The sequence below is a fragment of the Diceros bicornis genome, chromosome 25 (assembly GCF_020826845.1).
Source record: "Diceros bicornis minor isolate mBicDic1 chromosome 25, mDicBic1.mat.cur, whole genome shotgun sequence".
In the NCBI taxonomy this organism is placed as follows: Eukaryota; Metazoa; Chordata; class Mammalia; order Perissodactyla; family Rhinocerotidae; genus Diceros; species Diceros bicornis.
Window position 1 is genome coordinate 7290603 of NC_080764.1, and position 24169 is coordinate 7314771.

General features: G+C 55.3%; 1 protein-coding gene across 1 annotated transcript in view; it reads left to right on the top strand.

Moving 5' to 3' along the window:
- Window positions 1-8532, top strand: part of A4GALT (alpha 1,4-galactosyltransferase (P blood group)) — a 29430-nt gene extending 20898 nt beyond the window's left edge. The window contains exons 2-4 of the mRNA XM_058568210.1: window positions 4843-4984; window positions 5377-5469; window positions 6615-8532. Coding sequence (XP_058424193.1) covers window positions 4857-4984; window positions 5377-5469; window positions 6615-7722 — 1329 coding nt within the window. The 5' untranslated portion in view covers window positions 4843-4856 and the 3' untranslated portion in view covers window positions 7723-8532. The remainder of the gene's footprint in view (window positions 1-4842; window positions 4985-5376; window positions 5470-6614) is intronic.
- The last annotated feature ends 15637 nt before the right edge of the window (window positions 8533-24169 follow it).

The window sequence follows — 24169 nt, forward strand, 5'->3', positions numbered from 1 at the left end:
CTCCCCCCAGCCCTTCACAGGCTTCCACACAGAGAAGCACACGGTCACCCTGCCAGAGAAAAGGACCGACGGCCATCGCCACCCTCTGCTCAGAGCTTGCTCTGTGGGCTGGGACCAGACACCCATTGCCTCCCTTGGTCCCTCCAAGATGGGGGTTAATCCCATCTGACAGATGAGGAGACCAAGGCTCAGAGGAGGAACGTGGCCTGCCTCCGGTCACACGGCTGGGGATGGCACAGCTGGGGTTGCAGCCCTAGTCTAACCCTGGGGCTGGCACCTTGCCACCTAAAGGATGTGGGGTCCCAGGCCCGCAGGAGTTGCTCCACTCCAGTCTGGCCCTGCGCACTGGCCAGCTCCTCGTCTGGGGGCTTGGCAACCCCAGCAGAATCCAGCCTGGACACTGATGTGGGGCCCACCACTCAGATACACTGGGTCCTCTGCTTCTCCCCACAGCCCACCCAGCCCTGGCTTTGCTCCTCATCGTCCAGTTCCCTGACCTCCTGGTTTGTCCCTGAGACCCCGAGACCCTGAGGAGAGCGGAAGGAGCACCTGGCTCCCCCCTGAGATCTGTTCCTCTGTCCCACCAGTGTTCCTTGAGCACCTACTGTCCCAGGCCCTGTGCAAGCCCTGGGGATAGACATTAACAAGACGGGTGAGGGTCGGCCCCGTGGCTTAGCGGTTAAGTGCGCACGCTCTGCTACTGGCGGCCCGGGTTCGGATCCCGGGCGCGCACCGACGCACCGCTTCTCTGGCCATGCTGAGGCCGCGTCCCACATACAGCAACTAGAAGGATGTGCAACCGTGACATACAACTATCTACTGGGGCTTTGGGGAGAAAAAAAAGGAGGAGGATTGGCAATAGATGTTAGCTCAGAGCCGGTCTTCCTCAGCAACAAAAAAAAGAGGAGGATTAGCACGGATGTTAGCTCAGGGCTGATCTTCCTCAAAAAAAAAAAAAACAAGACGGGTGAGCCCTGCCTCCTTAGGACTCAGATAGTAAAACACCAACAAGACCATTTCCAGAGGAAGAGGGGCCGTGCTGGATACTGAGGTGCCATCTGATCCTGTCATTGAGCCCTGGAGCACCCATTCCCTGGGGGGACTTGTCCTCGGCCGAAGGGAGGCCCTCACCCTGGTCATGCCCCTCCCCCTAGGAACAGCCCGTGTCCAGTGTGGGTATAGCCCCACCCTAGTTTGGAAGGAACATCTCTGGAGGCCGTGCCAGCTCCAGGGCTCCCTTGGGACCGGCTGAGGCCTCTGGTGGGACCACCTCACAGCGCCCCCTCTCCCTCCGCCCTGTCCTGGGTACCTCCCCCCCCAGGAGCCCAGGCACTCCCCAGTCCCTGCGCGTGGCTCTCCAAGTCTCAGCCCGCTTCCTGGAACAGGCCCGTGACCGGGGCCCTGAAGGGAATGCCTAGGTGGTGGGGGTGGAGGGTGGCCACTTGTGCCAACGGCCGGGGAAGGCCTCTCTGTAGGGGGGACCCATGAAGCCAAGACTCTGAGACCTCTGTGCCCAGAGGGTGAGGCAGCAAAGCTCGGACTCTGGGGTCAGACCCCGGGTTCTAATCCCGGCTCCATTTCTGCCCTTTGTGTCACCTTGGGCAAACACTCTACAGCCCCGAGCCTCAGTGTCCTCGTCGGTGACTTGAGAACAGAGCTTCCTTCTTCACAGGGTGCTTCTGAGGCTCCAGGACAGAGAAGCATAGAAGGAGGGTGTAGTTTGATGAATAGTGGCCTCAAAGAAGAGATGTCCTGTCTTAGCCCCTGAGCCTGTGCACGTGACCTCATTAGGGAGAGAGGTCTTTGCAAAGTTGTTAAGGATCCTGAGATGAAGAAATGATCCTGGATCGTTTCCTCATCTCGAGATCCTTAATAACTTACGCACACAGGCTCAGGGGCTAGGACATGACATGTCTTCTGTTACCCAGGTGGGCCGTAAATCCACTGACAAGTGTCTTCATCAGAGACAGAGGAGGGGAGACACGGACACGATAAGGAGAAGGCCGGGGAAGGGGGAGTGATGCGGCCGCAAGCCCAGGACTGCCTGGAGCCCCCAGCAGCTGGGAGAGGCGAGGAACAGATTCTCCCCTAGAGCCGAGAGGAGTGTGGCCCTGCTGACACCTTGATTTTAGACTTGCCTTGCAGAACCATGAGAAAATAGGTGTCTGGTTTAAGCCCCAAAGTCTGTGGTCACGGCTTCTGCAGCTGCAGGAAACGGTACAGGGAGCGTGACTAGAGGCGGTCCCTTCCGCTGTCTGCACTGCTCTCGGGGTCGAGATGTTTGCCTCCTGCAGCCTCTCTCGGAAGGCCTCTGGGGGTGGGGCACTCCCTGCAGAGGGGCAGGAGGGGCTGCCTGAGCTGGCCCCAGCTGCGCCCTCCACTGCTGTGGGACCTTGGCTGAGGCCCTTTCCCTCCCGGGCCTCTGCGTCCCCATCGGAACATCGGAATCTCCAAGGGCCCGGCTCTGGCACTCTGGGAGCCTCTCATTCAGCACTCAGCCTGGCAGTGGGTTCGGTGTGGACTGGGTCTGACCATCACCGTGACTCTGTTCTGTGTGGGTCACGGTCCACCAGCGCTGGGCTGAGCTTGGCCAGACACGGGAGCCCAGAGAGGGTCAGAGGTGGTGGAGCACCCCTACCGTGGGGCCGGAGGTGGGTGCGGGCCATGAAGGCGGATGAGCGCTAGGTAGGGGAGCCGTTTCTAGACTCTTGGGTCTGGTCCCCTGATGCCAATGCCCCCGAGGTGAGGCCTGCCCAGCTGGTGCTGAGGGCCAGGCCAGTAGGAGTCTGTCTCCACTTCTCACCCTCACTTCCTGCCTGAGATGGATCATGGGGTCCTGACAATGAGGGGCCATGGGAGGGCTTAGAGCAGGGATGTGACCACAGTTAACGTCCTAACTGGAAATATCTCGCTGGTGCAGGGCTGGAAGCGGGAGGCAGGAGGAGGAGGTGGTGACATGTCAGGCTCGACTGACGAGGGCCAGGATTTGGGCTGCAGCTGTGAGGCGCATCCAGGGGGGCCAGGAGCGTGCTTTGGCCCTGAGGTCACACGGGTATTGGGCTGTGGCCAACTTGGCCCCATACACAGTTTCTATTCCTGGGTCTTGGGCTCTGTCGCCAAATATGGCGCTGCACACGTCTGGCACCCCATACCGTGGCAGGCCCGGGCTCAGGCGGCATGTCCCGCCTCCTCAAAGGGCCCAGACCCCACCCCACCCCATGGTGGAGCCAGATCACCCCCGCGCTACCCCTCTCCCCGACCGCATCCAGGGCCTCCCTCCATCCAGCTGTCTGTCTGTGCACTTCTCAGTGTGGTTCACATTACATTAAAAATACTCAGGACCAAAATAGCCTCTCTCCCTGGAGGGGAAAACCGGGGCCAGGGGCACACACAGTTCTCTGTTTACATCGTGGCTCTGCCGCTCACAACCCCAGCAGGATCCCAAGCAGCTCACCCAATCTCTGACCCCAATCCCCACTCACTAGCTCACTTGGTCACTCGTTGATTTGCTCATTCACTGACTTGCTCACTCATTCATTCATTCATTCACTCCCTGATCATTCATTAATTCACTCGCTCTCTGATGCACACACTCGTTGACTTGCTCCTTCACTGACTTGCTCATTCATTCATTCATTCACTCCCTGATCATTCATTAATTCACTCGCTCTCTGATGCACACACTCGTTGACTTGCTCCTTCACTGACTTGCTCACTCATTCATTCATTCATTCACTCCCTGATCATTCATTAATTCACTCGCTCTCTGATGCACACACTCGTTGACTCGCTCCTTCATTCAGTCACCTGCTCCTTCACTTATTCATCATGCAGAGTCACTCACTCAATATTCATTACATACCAAGAGCTGGGTCCTATTCCAGATGTTGAACAAGACTCAAAAAAATACCTGTGCTCATTGGGTTATGTTCCAAATAAATAACCAAAACAATGAGTACAAAAATGTACAGTGTGTTAGAATAAGTACCAGGGGAATAAAGTCTGAGGCTATGAGGTGGTGGGGGTTGGAATTTTAGGGGGGCTAGGCAGGGCCTGTGGGAAGGTGATTTTTGAATGAAGACTAGATGGAAATGAGGTAATGGTGAACATCTGCAGGAAGAGTGTTCCAAGCAGAGGGAACAGCAGGTGCAAAGGCCCTGAGACAGCAGCATGGAGGGATGGGTGTGAGAAAGAGCAAGGAGTCCAGGTGTGGCTGGGGCAGAGCAGACAAGGGGGAGAGAAGTAGGACGTGAGGTCAGGGGTCGGGGGACACGCAGGACCTCATGCACCTGGGCCTCCCCCATCACTCAGGGTCTGAGCAGAGGAATGACGTGGCCTGACTTGTATTTTTTTTAAAGTGTCCTCTGGCTGCCGAGTGAGCAAGTCAGTTAGAGTCTGAGTCAGTTTCCTGCTTTGTGAGGGGGAGTTGGTTTCCGGTGTGCCTACTGTGAGCCAGGCACTGAGCTGGGTACCGGGGAGAGGTGTGCAGGCCCCCACGGCGCTCGTGGAGCTCCATCTGGCCTACTCCCTTCTCATCGAGCATCACCTCCCCCAGGTAGCCACCTTCTCCCAGCTCTGCTGGCCCCTGTGCTCCATTTCAGCCGTCCTCTAGTATATTGTCCTGTCCCTTTCCAAATGGCGTCCGCATGGGCTGAGCGCTCCTCCCAGGCAGGTCTGTGCCCAACTCTTCCCTTCTCCCAAGCGACCTCCCTGAGGGGCAGAGGGAGTGAACAAGTCCATGAACAAAGGACTCCCAGGCCCAGCTGGCCTGGCATGTGCGGCTGGAGGACGAGGCCTCAGGGAGGCCGCGATTGCCTCACTGTCTGTCCCCATCTTTTGCAGATGGATTTGCAGGTATGGAGAGTGTGTGGAGGGGCCGTGTTCGTGTTGGCACAGAAGATTGGCTGCTGAGCCAGGGCGTGTCTCCAGGAGGCCTGCCAGGCTGCCCGGATCCCCACCTCGCTGCCATGGACCGCCCAGGCTGGTCAGTTACCAGCCCATGATGTTCCCTGCCCCCGGTCCTGGGGAGGGCTGGGCCCGACCGCTCAAGTCCCAGGCTCTCGGCACCCCACTCAGGCCATGAGACCCGTCTGTCCTGGAGAGAGGTTGACTCTGGCTCCCTTGGCCCCCAGGCTGCGCCCAGTCCCTCCACCCCTTGGGGCCCAAGTTTCCTGGCCTCTAAAGTGGAAATCATGCAACTGGCCCCTGGGGTTACTGAGGGCCAGAGGGGCTGTGATTGGGCTCTGAGCGCTTAGAAGGCACTGAGTGAATGGTGGCCCGGACTCTGTTGATAGTGAGTACAGTCCAGGGCAACGTGCACTGAGTCCCTGAAGCGCCAGGTACGTTCGCACCTTTGCTGCCCCATCTCTCTCCCAGGCAGGATGGTGCAGTGGTGAGAGCACAGACTCTGGAGCCAGGTGGCCTGGGTTCAAGGCCCCGCCCTGCCACTTGCCGGCCCTGGGACTCTGTGTGAGTTACCAGACTTCTGTGCCTTGGTTTCTTCACCTGTAAAATGGAGGTGATGATTGCCACCACATAGGGTGGCTGTAAGGGTTTAATGAGTTACTATGTGTGAAATGCTGAGAAGGTTGCCTGGCATTCATGTGGTCGACAGTCAGTGTTGAATGAATGAATGAATGAATGGACACAGCCTTTAGTGGGGTCCCATGTTCCTGTCATGCGGGTGGAAGATTGAGGCTCGGAGAGCTGAGTGACTTGCCCCAGATCACACAGCTGGTTCAGGCAGACTTGGGAACCCAGGCATCCCAGGCATTCACACAGTCCCACCCTTGGGGACAGGGCCCCTGCCTAGCTTGTTCCTCCCAGCCACCTGCAGGGTCCCCAGGAACGTTCGTGCTGTTGGCTGAGTGCGTGTTACCAAGAGAGAGTGAGGGTCCAAGGGCAGCAGTACTAGTCAAGGTCCCAGACTACAGTCCCTTTCCCCTCCAGGCCTGTGTCTATGAGACACATAGCCCAGGGCAGGGGCTGGGGAAGCCAAGGGCCCAGGAGACCCTGATATGTCTGGGCCAAGGGCTTTGAGACGCTGCAAGCATCCGCGTGTGCCTGGAGCCCACCCGTGCTGCTTGTGAGTGAGCCTGCATGCCGGCGCCCAGGCCTGCCGAGCCCCAGGCCTGCTGCAGAAGGCCCTGAGGCTGCTTGGCAGTCTGTCCTCTCGGACCAGCTCCAGGCTTGGTTTGTAGAACAGGACGGGGCCGCAGGGTGTATGCACTGGGCCTCAAATCGCACGCTGCCAGCCTGGCAGGCCCAGGGGGACAGGCCTCGCCAGGCAGAAGTGGCAAAGCCATTGCTCCAACAACCCTTGCACATGCCAGACCCTGCCCCGGGCCCGTGATGCCTCACGTTGTAGGTGGCACTGGCCCAGTCCTTGGGGAGCTCGCAGGTGTGTCACAGAGAGGGGAAGGGACCCTGCCCAGATCTGGCTCCCTAGCCCACTCCTCCCATTATTTTACAGGTGAGGAAGATGGGGCTCTGAGAAGCGGCAGGCCCGGGGGCTTTGGAAGTCGGCATTGGCGGTGGCTGGTGTTTGTGGGAAGCGTTTTTCTTGGGTCTGGGAGGCCAGCAGCCTGCCTGAATGTGGTGCTCGTATCTTGCAGACCAGCCAGTTCCCGCCGGAGGCTCATGGTGTCGACTGGGGAGACCATGTCCAGGCCCCCCCACTGCTTGCCGCGGCTGCTCCGGGGCGCCCCGAGGCAGCGGGTCTGCACCCTGTTCATCATCAGCTTCAAATGCACGTGTTTTGTCTTCATCATGATCTACTGGCACATTGTGGGAGAGCCCAGGAGCCAAGGACAGCTCTTGAACCTGCCTGTTGACATCCCCTGCCCCCGCTTGGTCCCCCCAGCAGCGCCCTCCAGCACCCCCACTCCGGGCAACATCTTCTTCCTGGAGACTTCAGACCGGACCAACCCCAACTTCCTGTTCATGTGCTCGGTGGAGTCGGCGGCCAGGGCCCACCCCGAGTCCCGGGTGGCGGTCCTGATGAAGGGGCTGCCTGGCGGCAACGCCTCCCTGCCCCGGCACCTGGGCCTCTCGCTTCTGGGCTGCTTCCCCAACGTGCAGATGCTCCCGCTGGACCTGGAGGAGCTGTTCCAGGACACGCCCCTGGCGGCCTGGTACGAGGCCGTGCAGCGGCGGTGGGAGCCCTACCTGCTGCCTGTGCTCTCCGATGCGTCCAGGATTGCGCTCATGTGGAAGTTCGGTGGCATCTACCTGGACACGGACTTCATCGTCCTCAAGAACCTAAGGAACCTGACCAACGTGCTGGGCACCCAGTCCCGCTATGTCCTCAACGGTGCCTTCCTGGCCTTTGAGCGCCACCACGAGTTCATGGCGCTGTGCATGCGTGACTTCGTGGCCCACTATAACGGCTGGATCTGGGGCCACCAGGGCCCCCAGCTGCTCACGCGGGTCTTCAAGAAGTGGTGCTCCATCCACAGCCTGGACGAGAGCCACGCCTGCCGCGGCGTCACCGCCCTGCCCTCTGAGGCCTTCTACCCCATCCCCTGGCAGAACTGGAGGAAGTACTTCGAGGACATCAGCCCCGAGGAGCTGTCTCAGCTGCTCAATGCCACCTACGCCGTCCACGTGTGGAACAAGAAGAGCCAGGGCACACGCTTTGAGGCCACGTCCAGGGCGCTGCTGGCCCAGCTCCACGCCCGCTACTGCCCCACGACGCACGAGGCCATGAAGATGTACCTGTGAGGGGCCTGCCAGGCCGTCCCCGCCTGCTGTCCTGACGGAGGAGGGCTCTTGGCCACCCTTCCTGGGGAGGCGAGAAGGGAGGACCAGGAGAGGGAAGCCTGAGCTGCCGCAGCTGGGCCTGGGGGCAGGCTGCCGGGAGGGCAGAGAACTGTCAGCCCAAGAGGCATCGTTGGAGGACAAGCTGCGGGTCCTGGGATCTGCTCCCTTCCAGCCAGTGGGACACTCCCTAGGCCGGTGCGCTGTCTCGGGGTAGAGGCCACAAGTGGTGGGGAAGGGCCCCAGCCAGAACCAGCTGGAGTGAGCTGGGTGAGCATCCTGGGTCTTCTAGACAACACGCAAGAGCGGTGAGCAGTAAAGCATCTTCCAGGGCATGGCGGGGAGCCGGGCTGGTTGGGGCCGAGGTGCCCATGAGGGGAGCATGGAGAAGCCGGAGGAAAGGGGAGAAGAAGGAGGGAGGAGCTCCTAGACCCTAGATGAGGGGGAGGAGGCAGCCTGTGGGAGAGTGGGGCTGCAAACCCAGCCTCGTGAGCCCCCGGGGGTGGGGGCTTTTCTCTTTTCTGGTTTTGGTTTCTTTTTCAGCCAGCCTGAGGCTGGCTGAGCCAGCCGGGGAGCATTTTGGGGAAGGCCCTCGTGCCCACCCCATCCTTTCGTTCCAGAATATGTTGAAAGGGTGACGTGTGCCAGCTGCCCACTCCGGCCCCATAGGGGCGAGTTCTTTTGGCTCAGGAAAAGCATTTTAAAGAAAACACCCTCCACCCTGTCTATAATAAACACAGGAGAATAATAAATATAATGAAAACAACTCCCTGACATCTTGTGCATTGTAGTTGATGAAACACATCCACTCACACAGCCCTTGTTAGCCACATTTTGCAGATGGGGAAGCAGCCAGGGCTGGAGGAGGTGGTGACTTGCCTGGGTCGTGCTGCCTGGATCATAAGGGCTCGGGGACCTGGCAGGGGCAGCCCCACAGCCCGGGTGCTGGAGAGCCACTGCGGTGGGGAATGGAGGTGGCTCCTCTCCCACCTCACTTTTCAAGGCTCACAAATGGCCTAGGTTGGGTCCCACCAGCACCCCACCCCACCCCATAGTGAGCCCGAATCTGTTTTACCCTAAACGGGGCCAGATGAGGAGCCAGCCCCCCACCAGGGTAGGGATGTGCCGCCACCAAGCCTAGAGGAGGCCCCAGCGGGGGAGGTGGGAGCCTGTGGTGTCCCTCCTGCCCCACCCGGGGCGCCTGGCCAAGATCCTGGGAGAGACCAGAAGAGCGCTGCTGGCAGCCCCACGGCTAGGCGGGAGGAAAGTCTGCTCTCGGCAGGGCAAGGCCCTGGCTGGTACGTGTTGAGGAAGCCGCCTCTAGAGCTGGGCATTCCGGCCAGGCTGGAGAAGCCTCTGCTGCAGGCCCAGGGTGCTGTGGGAACTGGGGCTCAGCAGGCTGCTCTTTGTTTCGAGGCCTCTGGATTCTGCCTGCAGACGGTCTTGGGCAGCCTGATGAGGAGGTGAGCTCCCTGGCTCTAGGGGTACTCAAAAGTAGGTGATGTTTTTGATGAAAACAATGGATTATATGTCAGTTATTTCTCCAACCGTAAAATCATTTCACCTATCTTGTAAAATTTTTTTAGAATGAGCAAGTTTTACTTTGATAATACAAATAATATATATAACTATATATACTTAAGCAAGTGAGATGACTTCTTAGGGTCAAGCATTGTTTAATTAGCCATTTGGCCGTCATATAGTGAGTGGCTACTATGTGTCAGCGAATACAGAGATGAAACACACATGTCCCTCCCTTACCCTACGGTCTTCTATGGCTCCCTGCTGCCTAGGGAACAAAGTCTGACTCGGGCCCAGCATTCAAGGCCCTCCATGATCTGGCCCAGCCTCCCCCTCCAGCCTTGAGCATTGCCCTCCATCCACACTAAACTGCAAATTCTTTCCTCCCCTCCCCACCCTAACGTTCACCTGTTACTCTATGCCTTTGCTGCTGCCTGCCATGCCCTTCCGAACCATCTTCACCAACAAACTCCTGTTCCTCCCCATAAGGTCCGGGTCCCCTCGAGGAAGCCTTCCCTGACTGCCCCTCCTGCAGCCCCACAGGCCCGGGCATCCTCCAGGGCCACTGGATTCTTGGCCTGTCCCCCCAAACATCTTGAAGGACAGAGCCATGGCAGATCTCTCTGAGGGTCGTTCCTGGCCTTGGGCTCAGGCTCCCGGCAGGAGACATCCATGTAGCTTTGCAGGGGCCTCAAGGAGTTCCCATCGGTCCACGCAGAGCTGAGGCACCGGCTCTGGACCCCTACTCCCGAGTGTCAGTTAGAGACCCTTGGGCCCTCAGCTGCCTCCAACACCTAACCCAGAGGGTCAGGCCAGGCCAGGCCAGGCCAGGCCAGAGCGGCTGCAGCCAGCATTGCAGGAGTGCAGGGTGACCCAATGTTTAAGGCCTTCTCAGAGGACCCCATTCTGGAAATTTCGTCCAGGAGGCAGGCTTGGCTCCTGCCTCCCACGTCATGACAGGCAGAGCCAAGAACAGGAGAACTCTCAGATGCTGCTGGATCCTTGTCTCTGAGAAAGTGAGCAGGGTGCCAAGGTTTGGGGCCGATTCTTCCTCTTCCACATTCTAATAAGGACCCTCCATCCACCGGCTTGGACGGTCGGGGGGCTGTATCTCATTGAGCCTGCCCCACGCCCAGCTTCTTAATGCAGCAGCTATAAACCAGCCAGAAATAACAGCAGCATCCTGAAGAAAAGAGGCTGAGAGCATGGGTGCGGGCGGGGCCGAGGTCGCAGGAGAAAGGCTGATTCATCTCCAGGCTGTGAGGCTGGAAGGTGCCCTCTGCCGCCCTCCCCACCCCGCCTTGAGGACCCCAGCCTCCACCCGCCCCCGTGCTGTGTGCTTGCATCTCCTCTGGGCTGGTAAGAACCGTCCAGCTGTCCAGGGCAAGGCCAGGGAGCCCAGTGATCCCCTTTGCCTGCCTCCTGGCCCCCACACCCTGGCCAGAGCTGTGCCTGTTGCCTCTTCTGCAAAGAGGAGATGGATGGTACCTACCTCCTGGTGTGGTTGTGATGTTCAGATGAGCCAGCACGAGACCTGGCATGGAGCACGTTATATACAACACACCTCCACTTTCTACATGGGGAAACTGAGGCTCAGCAAGTAGGCGGCAGGACTGGGATTTGAACCCAGGCCTTGGCTGTCCTGAGGACGGAGCTCAAGGCAGGGAGGAGGCTGGCTGGGGCAGCTGGAGAAAGTCTATGGGTGTTGCACAGGGAGGTGCAACACCCGTAGACCAGAGCCCTCCCTGGAGCCCCTCTGTCTGGGCCTGATTCCGGAGACCCTGCGCTTTGCTCTGTCCCATCCCAGGCTCTCAGTCGCCTGATGCCCTGTCAGCCTCAGGCTGCCCCTCCTTTGCAGTAGGAGCCAGAACATTAACAGGGCAATGGAGTTCTCGGAAAGGAGAAGGGAGGGCCGGGCTCCCGTGGCAGCCTGCCCTGGGGACCGTAATCAGATCCCAGGAACCCTGCAGTCTGCTTCTGGGCCGCCTGCTTGCAGATGTTTTTGTCTGGGAGTTGGGGAAGAAGAAGAGGACTCATCCCTTTTTTGGGGGTCAGCGAGTACCCAGCAGGGGCCCGAGGCAGGCGAGCTGTCAGTTGTGTAATGACCCTCCGCTGGCCAAGCCCAGCTAGCAGGGCAGTAGCTTTCTGCAGCTCTGGGGCAGGGGCATAATTCCCCCTCGCTGCTGTATCAATATTCAACTGCTTGTTTAAATATTAAATTGGAATGTCCCCCATCTGAGTGCCTAACAGCAGCGAGGATGGGTGAGTAACTCGGACTGTGTTCCTGGAAGTCTGGTTTCATGGTTCGCTTGTTCCTAAATCTCTGCTTGTCCTGACATGGGCCAACCAGTGCAAGGCATGCTGGGAATTCCGCTGTGAGGGTGGGGGTCAGGCCTGGACACAGCTTCAGGACCTGGCAACCGGCCGTGGACTCAAGTATGATCTGGGCTACTGGGCAGGGGGAGCATCCACTTCCCTGGGCAGCAGAGGGGACCAAGGTAATGAGTAAGACCGAACTCAGAGGCGGGGGCACCCCAAACAGGAAGCCGTTCCTCACAGCCCCAGTGCCCACCAGCTGCCAAGGAGAGAAAGATCAGAGAGGAGGCCTCTGGCTGCCAGCAGTGACTCAGGTGGCCGAGCCCCTGTGGGCGTTTATTGTCTCATGAGATGTACCGGCCAAGGTGCTCGGGAAGCTGCTGTAACCTAAACTGCAAACTAGAGTCACTCAGATAAGGTAGCAGATTGTCTCCCCGCGTCCCAGCCCCAGGGTGAGCGCTCCAAGGCCGCTGGGCCCACTCTGCCGCCCCAGGATGGAGCTTCCGGAGAGCTTCTGCTGCTGCTGTCTTCCAGCTGGTGGGAAAAGGGGAAGAGAGTGCCCAAGGCAAACATCTTCAAGGACAATCTAAAAGTTGCACACATTGCTTCTGCTCACATCCCATCGGCCTGGATTTAGTCACATGGCCACACCCAGCTGCCGAGGATGCTGGGACTGGGGGGCCCAATGTGAGCTAAAACTCCCTCGGTTCTGTTACTAAAAGGATGACAGGAAGAATAGACACTAGCGGGCATTTAACAGTGCCTGCCACAGGTAACGGGGTCTGGTGATAAGGTGCCTCCAGGGTTGCTTAATTCAATATCTTGTCAACATATTCACGTCTTCAAGGATCCAGTGTATTGACTGTTAGTCTCAGGCTTGTCCTCTCCTGGCCTCAAGATGGCTGCCACTGCTCCAAACATCACACCGTTATGCACTAATGCAAAAAGGCAGAAAAGAGAATCTTCCTCCCTTGTGTCTATGAAAACTTTCTCAGAAGCCCCTTTCTCCAGCCGACTTCCCCTAACTTTCATTGGCCAGAATAGCATCACATGCCCATTCCTACTCCAATTACTAGCAAAGGGAGTGGACTGGCTTAGACCAATTGAAATTCACCCCCAGGGGCTGTGAAGGGCCCTACTTCCTTGACAGCACAAGGTTACTGAATTCCTTTAGCAAGAAAGAAGGGGGGTGGGAATGGCCTTGGGTAAGGAGCCTCCATGGGAACCGGCCCTTCCTGCCTGTCCGCTCTGCCCCAAGCCCAGCAGTGACACTCCTGCACATGATTTCATTCACCTGTCCCCTGTGAGGAGGACACTGTCTGCACTTTACATATGAGGAAATTGAGGCTTAGAGAGTTAGGGGACTTGCCTGAGGCCACGCAGCCAGTACCTGGCAGAGCTGCAGTTCCAGCCCAGGTGTATGTAACTCTCAAGCCAGGCCCCTTCCCACTGCAGGGTACCCCAGCGGAAGTCCTGTGACAGGTTCTTCTTAGCTCTAAAACTAGCAAACTTAGACCTCATGGAGTATTTCATGGTGGTGTGAATGGCAGAGTATTTTTGCAGGGACACAAGTTTTATTCCACATTGAAACGGAACGCACCTGTCACAGTTTTCTAAGGCTCTTTACAAAATCGTCTTTTTATGTCTGTTTTCCCAGACTCAGTGCGCAGTTTTACTGTTTTGGCCTCTTCCTCATTCCGTGACTAGTTGGTGGTGACGCCATTTGTTGCAAGGATATCAGCTGGGGTTCATTTCAGTTGCAAATACTGACAACAAAAGGGAGTGGGTTAAACAAGACAGAGGTTAATTTCTGCCTTGTGATAAAACCTAGAGGTGGGCAGCCTGGGGCTGGTGTGGCGGGTCCACAGTATTGGGACCCAGGCCCCCTTTAGCTTGTGGTTCCGCCACCCTCGGCACGTGGCTTCCACCTACGGTCCAAGATGGCTGCTCAAGTGCCAGCATTACATTTGCATTCCAGCTAGAAGGAAGAAGGAAGGATTGAAGTGGGGCGGTCTCTGCCTGTTAGAGCGAGTTCCCCCAAGTGGCATGTGATATTTCCACTTCCTGTCATTTGCAAGAATTTAGTTATAAGGCGACTTAGCTGCAAAGGAGGAGTTGAACTGTGACACAGTCGCTTTACAGGCCTCAGGCAACCCCACCGCAGCCCTGGGCTGAAATGGCCTGAAGAGCTGTCCTGAACTGGGGCGAGGGGCCAAGTCTTCACGGCCCACGTTGCTCAGTCGCTGGATGCAGGCTGTCCGGGAAGAAGACACGGCCTTGGGGGAGGAAGTTTGCAGCCCAGGCAAGCCCCAGAGGGCCGAGCACTGGGGGCCGTGTGCCAGCAGCCAGGGACTCAGTTCTTCACTCCAGGAGGGAAATCTGGGTGGTTCATCACAGGTCCACCTCAATGCTACAAGATTCCATTGATGTGACATTCAAAGACAGGCAAAAGAATCCGTGGTGTCAGAGTCAGGATCGTGGCTGCCCTTGGAAGGGGCCTTGGGGGCCCTGGTTATTGTTTCTCTGCATGCTGCTAGTTACGGGGGCGGTCGCTGTGTGAAAATTCACTGATCTTACACTTAGGGTTTGTGAGCTTCCATAACATTCACATGAAACAACAAGACAGAGGCCGTGAGGGTGGAGGGAGGGGGCCTGGAGAGGCCATCAGGACTGGACGGGGGGCGTTCCGGCCTAACGATGGGAGGATGAGCAGGGGAGAAGCTCAGCTGAGTCTTGAATGCGAAGGGCCTGGAGACGCGGCTCAGGGCTCCATGACGGCCCAGACTGAGGAGCTGACCCCATGGCCATGGCCACTGAGGCCTCAGAAAGGATAGGCTGGCCCCAGGCAAGGGTGCTGAATAAGACTTGAGGCCGAAGACCCATTTTAGGGGCACCTGGCCCTGAAGAGTGGTCCTGGAGAAGCAGCTGGAGGAGGTGGGAAGACCAGAAGCCAGTGGCGTTGGAAAAGTGAGCAGGGGTGGGGGTGGGGAAGTCCTTCTGGAGCTCAAAGGGCCCTCAGGAGGAGGATCAAAAGCTGGAGCCCTCAGAGCCCCCCAAGTCAGCAGTGCCAGGCACTCTCCCTCACACCTGTCCACTTATAGAAGTGGATTGGCAGCAATCAGGGAGGCGTTGCAGGGGTCCCAGGCAGAGGGGGTGCTGGCAGGGCTGCTGGAGGCTCCGTCCCGTCTCTGCCAGCCCAGCCCACATCCTCAGAGCAGAGGACAGGCAGGGGGCCAGATGATCTGGGTCAGACGCAGCTTGGGCTGCACGGTGTGGAGGACAGAGCTGGGCCTGAGGGCAGTGGCCCTGGGCCCATCACTGCTCTGGGGGGCCGAGGGAGCTCCTTTTCCTCTCTGGGACTCCGTGTCCTCACTGGTGGGAGAGAAGAACCTGTCTGTCTCTGCCATTGGACCATGCGCTCCCGGCCCCGGCCAGGTCCAGGGTCGGACAGGGCGTGCATGTTTGCCGAGGGCTGCATGAATGAGAAACTCATGTCCCCAGATGGCCCAGGGACCCTCATGCGAGTAGGGTCTGCTCTCCCAGAATCCCCCACAAGCCTCAGGCCCCCCTGGGCAGCTCAGACCCCTCCCATGTCCCCCTAAAGACCTCAGCGCCCCCCACGACAGGGGCTGATGGGGTGGGATAGGCCTCCAGACCAGCCAGGAGGGGAAGGGCCAGGCTGGGCCTGGGGTCTTAGGGCCTTGGGGCCTTTGGGATTTTCATCCCAAATATTTCCTTAGGAAGTCGAGAGGGTTACTTGGGGTTGTGCAAATCACACTCGATAGAGCACCCCGGAAGGCTGTCCTGCAGTATGATAGACAGAACTGTGTTCTCAGGGCCGGCAGTCTTGGGCCACGAGCCTCCTGTGAGACTTGAGCAAGGCATGTCCTCTCTGAGCCTCAGTTTATCATCTGCAAAGTGGGCGCAGGGAACCAGGGAGCCTTTAAGGAGTTTCTGGCGCTAAAACCCCCAAACAGATGAGGATCTTCAGGGGCCTCAGGGGCTAGAGCTGGGATGTGGCCACAGGCCCTTTGAAGCCTGGCTGGGGCTGGGGGCTCTGACCCAGCTGCCTACGGGGCTGCCTGTGTCAGTGTCTGGGAGGCAGTTTCCAGACGCAGCCTGCAGAGCCATTATAGAGCGTCTATGCCAGGAGGCCAGGTGCCTCAAAGTCTGGGGGGCAGTGGAAGCCCGAGTGATGTACCCAGACAGCAGGCACGGTCCAAGGGAGAGTGCCCATCGTGTGCCACCTCACCCAGCCCTCTGGGGTGGGTATCATGATAAGCATTTTGCCAAAGAGGAGACGGGTGCCCAGAGAGGGCAAGTGTATCCCCACAGTCACACAGCCAACTCCTGCTGCCCAGAACAGCTCAATCTTGAGCACGCAAACGCCCCCATCTCTAGCTGGCCCAGTGGTCCATTTCGGTCCTCTGTCCACCCCGGGCCCTTCATGCACAGATCACCTCCATCTCCCCCGCAGGCTGTGAGAGTCTCAAGGGCAAAGACGTGGTCGTAGAACAACCCCTTTGTGGGGACAGCAGCTTATGTTTCACAAAGCACCCCCTCCCTCGCCTGCACGAGAACTCGGTGAGACAAACATTATCTCTGCTTCACCGAGGAGACACTGATGCCTGAGAAGCTGAGGACCTTGCCGAGTCCACAGCTGGAAGGAGGCAGGGCCGGGACGCAGGCCAGGTCTGTCTGACCCCGGGCCCAGGCGTGTATGCTGCTCTGCCATCCTTCAGGCGAAGGACAGACTCATAAAGGGGCAGAAGGCAGGGCGGGTCACAGGACCACCCCTTCTTCCCTCCTCAGGCACAGCCCACTGTGAAGTCCACCCCATCGGGTGAACCACACGGCATTATAAGCCAGGAGACTGACTCTCGAATGGGGAGTCCAGGCGGAGCAAAGCCCCCTCCCCTGTTGGCAACCATCCCCAGTGCCTGGTCCCATCTCCCCGGCCCCCGTGGGAGGCCTCAGCCCTGCCTCTGCAGGCGCGGGAGACAGCCAAGGCATCTGGATCCCACAAGCCTGCCATGGGCTGGCTTGAGCAAAACCACCTAGACAGCCCCAGAGGACCCCCCAGCTGGCCTGACGCAACTCCCATCTGTCCCTGCTCCCACAGCAGCTCCCGGGGATGGAGAGTCCCTGAGTCCCCTGGGGCTGGACGGGGAAGAAGAAGGAGGCAGGAGGGGCTTACAGGGCCCTTCAAGGTGTGGCCCTGATTTCCCTCTGCACTCGCTACTCTCTCTGTGTGTATCTGCGAGTGCCTCCCCCATCAGGCTGGGAGCTCCTCCAGGGTGGGACCCATGTCTGATTCATCCATGAGCCCCCAGCATCACGCTTCCTGGGACCTGCCACAGAGGAAGTGTCAGGTGACTGTTTGCTAAATGAATGAATGAGTGAGTGAATGAATGAATGGATGAAAGAAAAGAAGCATCATCTCCATGTATCCACCAGGGTCCAGTCAGTAAAACAGAAACCTTACCAGTTATTTTGTCATAAAGCATTTAATATTAGGAGTCAGTTAAAAGGGAATTGAAAAGCCGTAAAGAGAACGCAGAGGTCAGCAGAGACAACCACCCCCAGGAAGCAGCTACCACATCTAGGGCTGGGGGACAAATGGAAAAGGCGGCAGTTACCAGACCCTAGAAGCTTGGGAAGGAGCTCCAGGCGCTGGAAGCCCACGTCTGAGGGGGAGATGCTGCTCACCTGGTGCTGCCTCAGGAGCTCGGAGGAAGGATCGGCGAGCCAGCCCCCAGGCCTCTGAGGAAGGGGGACGCGGCTGGTTCTTGGAGTGAGGAGAAAAATTTGAAATTGGAACTAAGTGCCACTGCAGCCTGAAGAGCCCAGAAATAAACCCTTACACTTGGGGCCAACTGATTTTTTTACAAGGGTGCCAAGACAATGCAATGGGGAAAAAATTGTATTTTCAACACATGGTGCTGGATAACTGGATACCCACATGCAAAACAATGAAGCTGGACCCCTTCCTCACACCATATACAAAAATCAATCCAAAATAGATCAAAGACCTTAACATAAGAGCTAAGAGTATAGAACTATAGAAAACATAGGGATTAACCTTTATGATTTCGGATTAGGCAATGGTTTCTTAAATATGACACCAAAAGCACAAATGACAAAAGAAAAAGTAGTTAAATTGGACTTCATCAAAATTAAAATTTTTTGTTTCAAAGAACACCATCAAGAAAGTGAAAAGAGAAGCCACAGAATGAGAGAAAATCTTTGCAAATTGTATATCTGATAACGGTCTTGTATCTGGAATATATAAAGAACCCTTTCAACCCAAAAATAAAAAGACCCAATCAAAACATCAGCAATGGATTTGAAAGGCATTTCTCCACAGATATACAAATGGCCAAAAAGCACATAAAAAGATGCTCAACATCATTCATTATTAGAGAAACATGAATCAAAGCTACAATGAGATACCACTTCACACCCACTTGGATGGTTATGACCAAAAAGACAGACGATGACAAGTATTAGCAAGGACGTCAGAAATTGGAACCCTCATTCACAGCTGGAGATGTGAAATGGAGCAGCCACTTTGGAAAACAGTTTGGCAATTCTTCAAAAACCTAAACGTAGAATTATATGATCCAGAAATTCTTTTCCTAGGTACAGACCCAAGAGAATTGAAAACACACATACACACCAAAACATGTACGTGAATGTTCATAACAGTATTATTCGTAATAGCCAAAAGATGGAGACAACCCAAATACCCATCAAGTGGTGAATGGATAAATCCTTACAGTGGAGTATTATTCAGCCATAAAAAGGAATGAAGTGCTGACACATGCTACAACGTGGATGAACCTTGAAAACATGCTCAGTGAAAGATGCCAGACAGAAAAGGCCGCATATTGTATGCGTCCATTTAAATGAAATGTCCAGAATAGGCAAATCCATAGAGACAGAAAGTAGATTAGCGGATGCCAGGGGCTGGGGGGCGGTGGGGTGGGAGTGGGGGTGGGAATAGGAGTGACCACTAATAGGTAAGGAGTTTCTTTTTGGAGTACCGAAAATGTTCTAAAATTAGTGGTGATGGTTGAACAACTCTGAATATACTAAAAAACCACTGGGAAAATGTTATGGTATTCCAATAAGGTTATTATTTTAAAAATATATATTTTTAAATATATTATATACATTTTTTTAATTTTTATTTATTTATTTATTTTGGTTCAGTGGATGAGGAGCCTAACATGACCAGGTGCCAGTCTCAGCTTCCAATTCAGTGGAATCATTGCTCTGACCCCGGTGGAAACAGTCCCCCCTCCAAGTTCCAGGAACAGGAAACAAAAATTCCGTGAGTGACTACTGAGTGTGGTCATGATTCCTGGCTGTGTTTTGGGATACGCTGGTCTCTGACTGAGCACATACACTGTATCCTCTAAGACAGAATCCCATCTTTTCAGGCATTGCCTCTCCAACATACTTTTTTGTTTGTTTGTTTGTTTTTGGTTTTTTTTCTGGTGAGGAAGATTAGCCCTGAGCTAACATCCATTGCCAGTCCTCCTCTTTTTGCTGAGGAAGACTGGCCCTGGGCTAACATCTGTGCCCATCTTCCTCTACTTTATACAGGACGCCGCCACAACATGGCTTGATAAGTGATGCGCCGGTCCACACCGGGGATCTGAACCTGCGAACCCCGGGCCACCAAAGTGGAGTGCACACACTCAACCGCTACGCCACCAGGCCGGCCCCAAGGAGACATAGTTTTTGAGTCTTTAGTAGGTCATGCCCCCTTCTATTGGACCAGCTGTTTCTGGGTGGCAGGGTATCTTAGAGACAATAGCTTAATAAAGGCCCACTCTGCCCTTGAAGATCCTCCCGCCCAGCTGTGGATGAAGTCCCCACAGCTGTGCTCTCCTGCTGAGCAGGGCTGGGGGCTGGGGGCGGGGCGGGGGGCGTGTCAGCTTTGACCACAGCTTGGTCTAAAGTCAGGAGATGTGATCCTCTTGCAAGCTAAAATATCCAGGAAGAGTTCCTTCTACCTGCGTCTGGAGGAAGCGACAGGGACTGAGGACAGTGAAGGCTTTGGGAGAAATGACAAACTTGTACCCCAAGATCCTGCGACATAACATTCACAATAAAAATGACCATGAGCCCAAACACTGTGAATGTACCTAACACTCTGACTTACACTTAAAAACGGTGGAGGGGCCGGCCCCGTGGCTTGGCAGTTAAGTGCGCGCGCTTTGCTGCTGGCGGCCCGGGGTTCGGATCCCGGGCGCGCACCAATGCACCGCTTCGGCCATGCTGAGGCCGCGTCTCACATGCAGCAACTAGAGGGATGTGCAACTATGACATACAACTATCTACCGGGGCTTTGGGGGGAAAAAATAAATTAAAAAAAAAATTTTTTTTAAATAAATAAATAAAAACGGTGGAGAGGATAAATTGTATGTTACGTATGTTTTACCACAATTAACTTTTTAAATAACAACAAAAAGGAGACTGGAAGCGTGAGGCGAGGTCAGGCAGCACCTGAAACCCATCCAATCAGGGGCCGGCCCCGTGGCATAGTGGTTAAGTTCGGGTGCTCCGCTATGGCGGCCCAGGGTTCATGGCTTCAGATCCTGGGCACGGACCCAAGCACTGCTCATCAAGCCATGCTGTGGCAGCATTCCATATATGAAATAGAGGAAGATGGGTGCTGATGTTGGCTCAGGGCCAATCTGCCTCACCTCAAAAAAAATAAAACGAAACCCATCCAGCGGATATGTGTCAATGTCAAGTGTGCTTAAAAGACAGAAATCCCAAACCTAAAGTTCCTCAAATTTCAGAGAAATTGAAGTGCCTTCCTTATTTGCCTTTAGCAACCCACTGTTTTTATAGCAGCACGAAACTTTCTTATGAGAAAACCTTTCTTGGCCATGAAAGACCATGGCTGACTCCAGTGAATAATTGTCTCTTTAAAGGAGGAGGGCCGGGGGGATGATGATGACAGTGACTGTGACGAGGATTGATGATGACAATGGCAGTGGCAACTAACATATTGCGCCCTTTTTCTCAGCCAGGCACTATCAGAAGCACTTTCCACATGTTAACTCACCTAATCCTCACACTCGCCCTTAAAGGGGCGATATTGACTCCTCTCTGCAGGGTCTGGAAGCAACTTCTAAGTCAGGACGGTTCATTTGTGGTCAGTGTCATTCTGAAGTTAGCCTTTAACCAATTTCCGCTTCTTCCATGTTTGGCCAATCTGATTCTGACTCTTCTGGCAGGCGGCACAGAGCGCCCAATCCAAGAGAGGCCCCGGGTATGGAGGCTGTGCCCCTGGAACCAGCCACTTTGCCTCCCTGCCCTTAGACCTCTGTCCTCAGCCGATGCTGCCCTGTCAGCCTCTCCTTCACTTCTGCCTCTGCCTGAGCCTCGCCACGGCTGGGGCTCCAGGCCCCATCCTGGCAACCCCTCGCCCCATCTCAGTTCCGATTTTCTCTCCCCCAACCCCTGAGACTCCCCGTTCTGTTCCCTGTTGTCCCAGGGAAGTCCCCACATGCCCGACAACCTCAAAGAAGCCAAATAAACCAGAATATTTCTTCAGCAGGAGACTCCACACCCTAGCCATGCAGGGAAAACAAAGCGTTTTGGTCTCTGTGTTTTTTTTAATCAGAGTCAATAAAATCCCTAAATGACTCTGATGTTTTGGCAGAGGAAAAAAGAAACAAATAAAAACAGCATTTCACAAAATGGATTTCTGGCCATTGCAAAATGATCACAAACTGTCCCAACTTCCCAGAGAGACTGAAAGGAAAATTCACCTGCAAACAGCTTCTTACCTTCCATCTGGGTTTTAAATGCAGTCCAACCACTCGCCCCCACCCCCACTTCGATTACAGAAGGTCAGAACTGAGGTTGAGGGAAAATAGTTCACGTGAAGAAAGGGAGGAAAAGATCAACATCTAGTCTAGAGCCTAGAAACTGCAGGAAGCCCTCAGCCCAGCTCAACCCTTTCCCATCACAAAGCCACACAATTGCAGGACTGGCAGGGACCATAGACCCACTGGCCCAGCTGCTATGGCCCTGGACAAGCACTTACCCTTCCATTTGAAGATGGTCTGTAAGTTATGATACAACCTCAGATGCAGAACCAAACACTGAAATTAACAATGGTTTAAAGAAGGCGGAATTTTATTTCTTTCTCAAGTGAGAGGCCAGAGGTGGGCAGTCAGGGCTCTAGGGTTTAGTTGCTCCCCAAAGTCATCCAAACACCCCGGGCTCCTGCTACCCTGCGCTATTTCTCTACACTCAGCTTTTCTCTCATGGTGCAAAGCAGCTGCTCCATCTCCCGCCATTGCCCCCACGCTCAGCCAGCAGACCCAACCCAGAGATCACTCCCATCGCTCCTGCTCTTATCCCTTATCTCCTTAGTTGCAAAGGGAGCTGGGAAATACAGTTGTTAAGTGGAGAGCCAGGTGCTCAGCTAAAAAGTCTACTGCTGTAGAAGACAGAGAAATGGGTAGTGGGGAGAAACTGGCCACGAAACTGCCACAGAGGGTTCCAGTGGGAAAATGCAGGCCATTCTACGGCACAACTTTCCAGAAGGCACTGTGCTCAAGCAGGAAGAATGTCGCATTTTGTTTGATTTGGAACTCACTAGCATCTTGGGCACAGTTCCACTTTGTTGTTAGTGCCAAAACCGTGTCCCAAGACAAAAATGTAATGGTTTTTGGACTCTGCTGCTGGTTCAGAGGCTGGGCTCTGGAGCCAGACTGCTCAGGTTTGACTCAGGGCCCTCTTCCTACAAGCTGTGTGGCTTTGGGCAAGCTACCTACCTGCTCGTGACTCAGTTTCCTCATCTGTAAAATGGGGATGGGGCCAGCCCGGTGGCGTAGCAGTTAAGTGCACACACTCCACTTCGGCGGCCCGGGGTTCACAGGTTTGGATCCCGGGCATGGACCTACACATTGCTTATCAAGCCATGCTGTGGTGGCATCCCACATATAAAGTAGAGGAAGATGGGCACAGGTGTTAGCCCAGGGCCAGTCTTCCTCAGCAAAAAGAGGAGGATTGGCATCAGATGTTAGCTCAGGGCTAAACTTCCTCGCAAAAAAAAAAAAAAAAATGGGGATAATAATCATTCCTGCCTCATACGATTGTTGTTAGATTGTATGTGGGGGCGCCCAGCACAGTACTGGGCACATAGGAAAAACTCAGTTAACGCTGTTATTTCTATTATTCTGCCCCCTGAGCCTCCAGTCCCAGCTCTGAGTCTCAGTTTCTTATATGTCAAATTCGGGGGGTGGTAGCTAGTCTCCCAAGATGGCTCCAAGAACAATCTTTCTCCTCACTGTACACACATGCCACTTTTCCCATCAAGATGTGAAGCTTACATTGAACCCCTTGAGTCTGGGCTGGGCCTAGGACTCAGCAGAAGTGACGGCGTGCCACTCTGGGCCTGACCTTTAAGAGAGCAGGCAGCTTCCACCTCCTCCCTCTCGGAACTCAGACGCCATGCTGCGAGGAAACCCAACCAGCTGCGTGGAGAGGCCCATGCAGAGGATCAGTGAGGCTCCCAGCCCAGCCACAGTCTCAGCTGAGCTCCCAACCACGGAGTGAGCCGTCTGGGAAGCGGATCTTCCAGGCATTCAGCTGATGCCACAGGGAGCTGAGAGATGATCCTGCTGAGCCCGTGAAATTGCAAACTGTGAGCAAATAAGGGATTGTTGTTTTCAGCTAGTAAGTTTGGGGGTGGTTTGTTATGCAGCCACAGATGACCAGAAGACAATTTGATATGTAGAAGTAGGACACTGTTGACATAAAAACTTGAAACATGTGGCATTGGTTTTGGGACCAGCTGGTGGGAAGGGCCTTGAGGAAACTGTGAGTGAATGTGTAAAGAACAGCAAGGAGACTGCTGTTGCAGGCTGAAGAAAATAAGACCCCATTACAGAAACCAAGTTAGATAAAAGCAGACGCTTGTTTTAATCTCCTCCTCTTCAGCTCATCGGTGAGAGAGGGATCCTCACCTTAGGGTTATGGAATGGCTGAAAACATGACACCAACACTGGACAGATGAGATGGACAGCAGTTTGTGAGTCACATAAACTCCCAGCCCCGGGGAAGAGGACACCACGTGCCATGCAGGCTCACACCTGGCTCGCACTCAGGAACAGTAGGAACAACCAGGGGCAGTGGGAGCCACGCTTTGTAGTATCAAGAGGGTGTGGTGCCTCTGGTTCCCAAGGGAGGATGTGATGGGCTTGTTTGTATAATTCCATGGGCTGCCAGGGAACTGAAGCCTGCTACACAGGGATAAGCAGGAATTGTACCTGGTCCTTGTGATGGGAGGGTTGTTTAGCTAGGGAATCTTATCCACAGGAGCAGAGCTGGGGTTCCAGGGACTTGCCATGAGGCCATTTGAGGTCCCGATTTCACCAGAAGTCAAGGCAGTACGCAATATTGGGCCTTAATTTTAGCCTTTATACCACAATGCTTAGCAAAACCGTTGCCTGTGGGAGATAGACACGGTGTCCAATTAACGTGTAGATCTGGTTAAAGTGACTTCCAGGCAGAACGTTGACAATGCCAGCTACGTTCT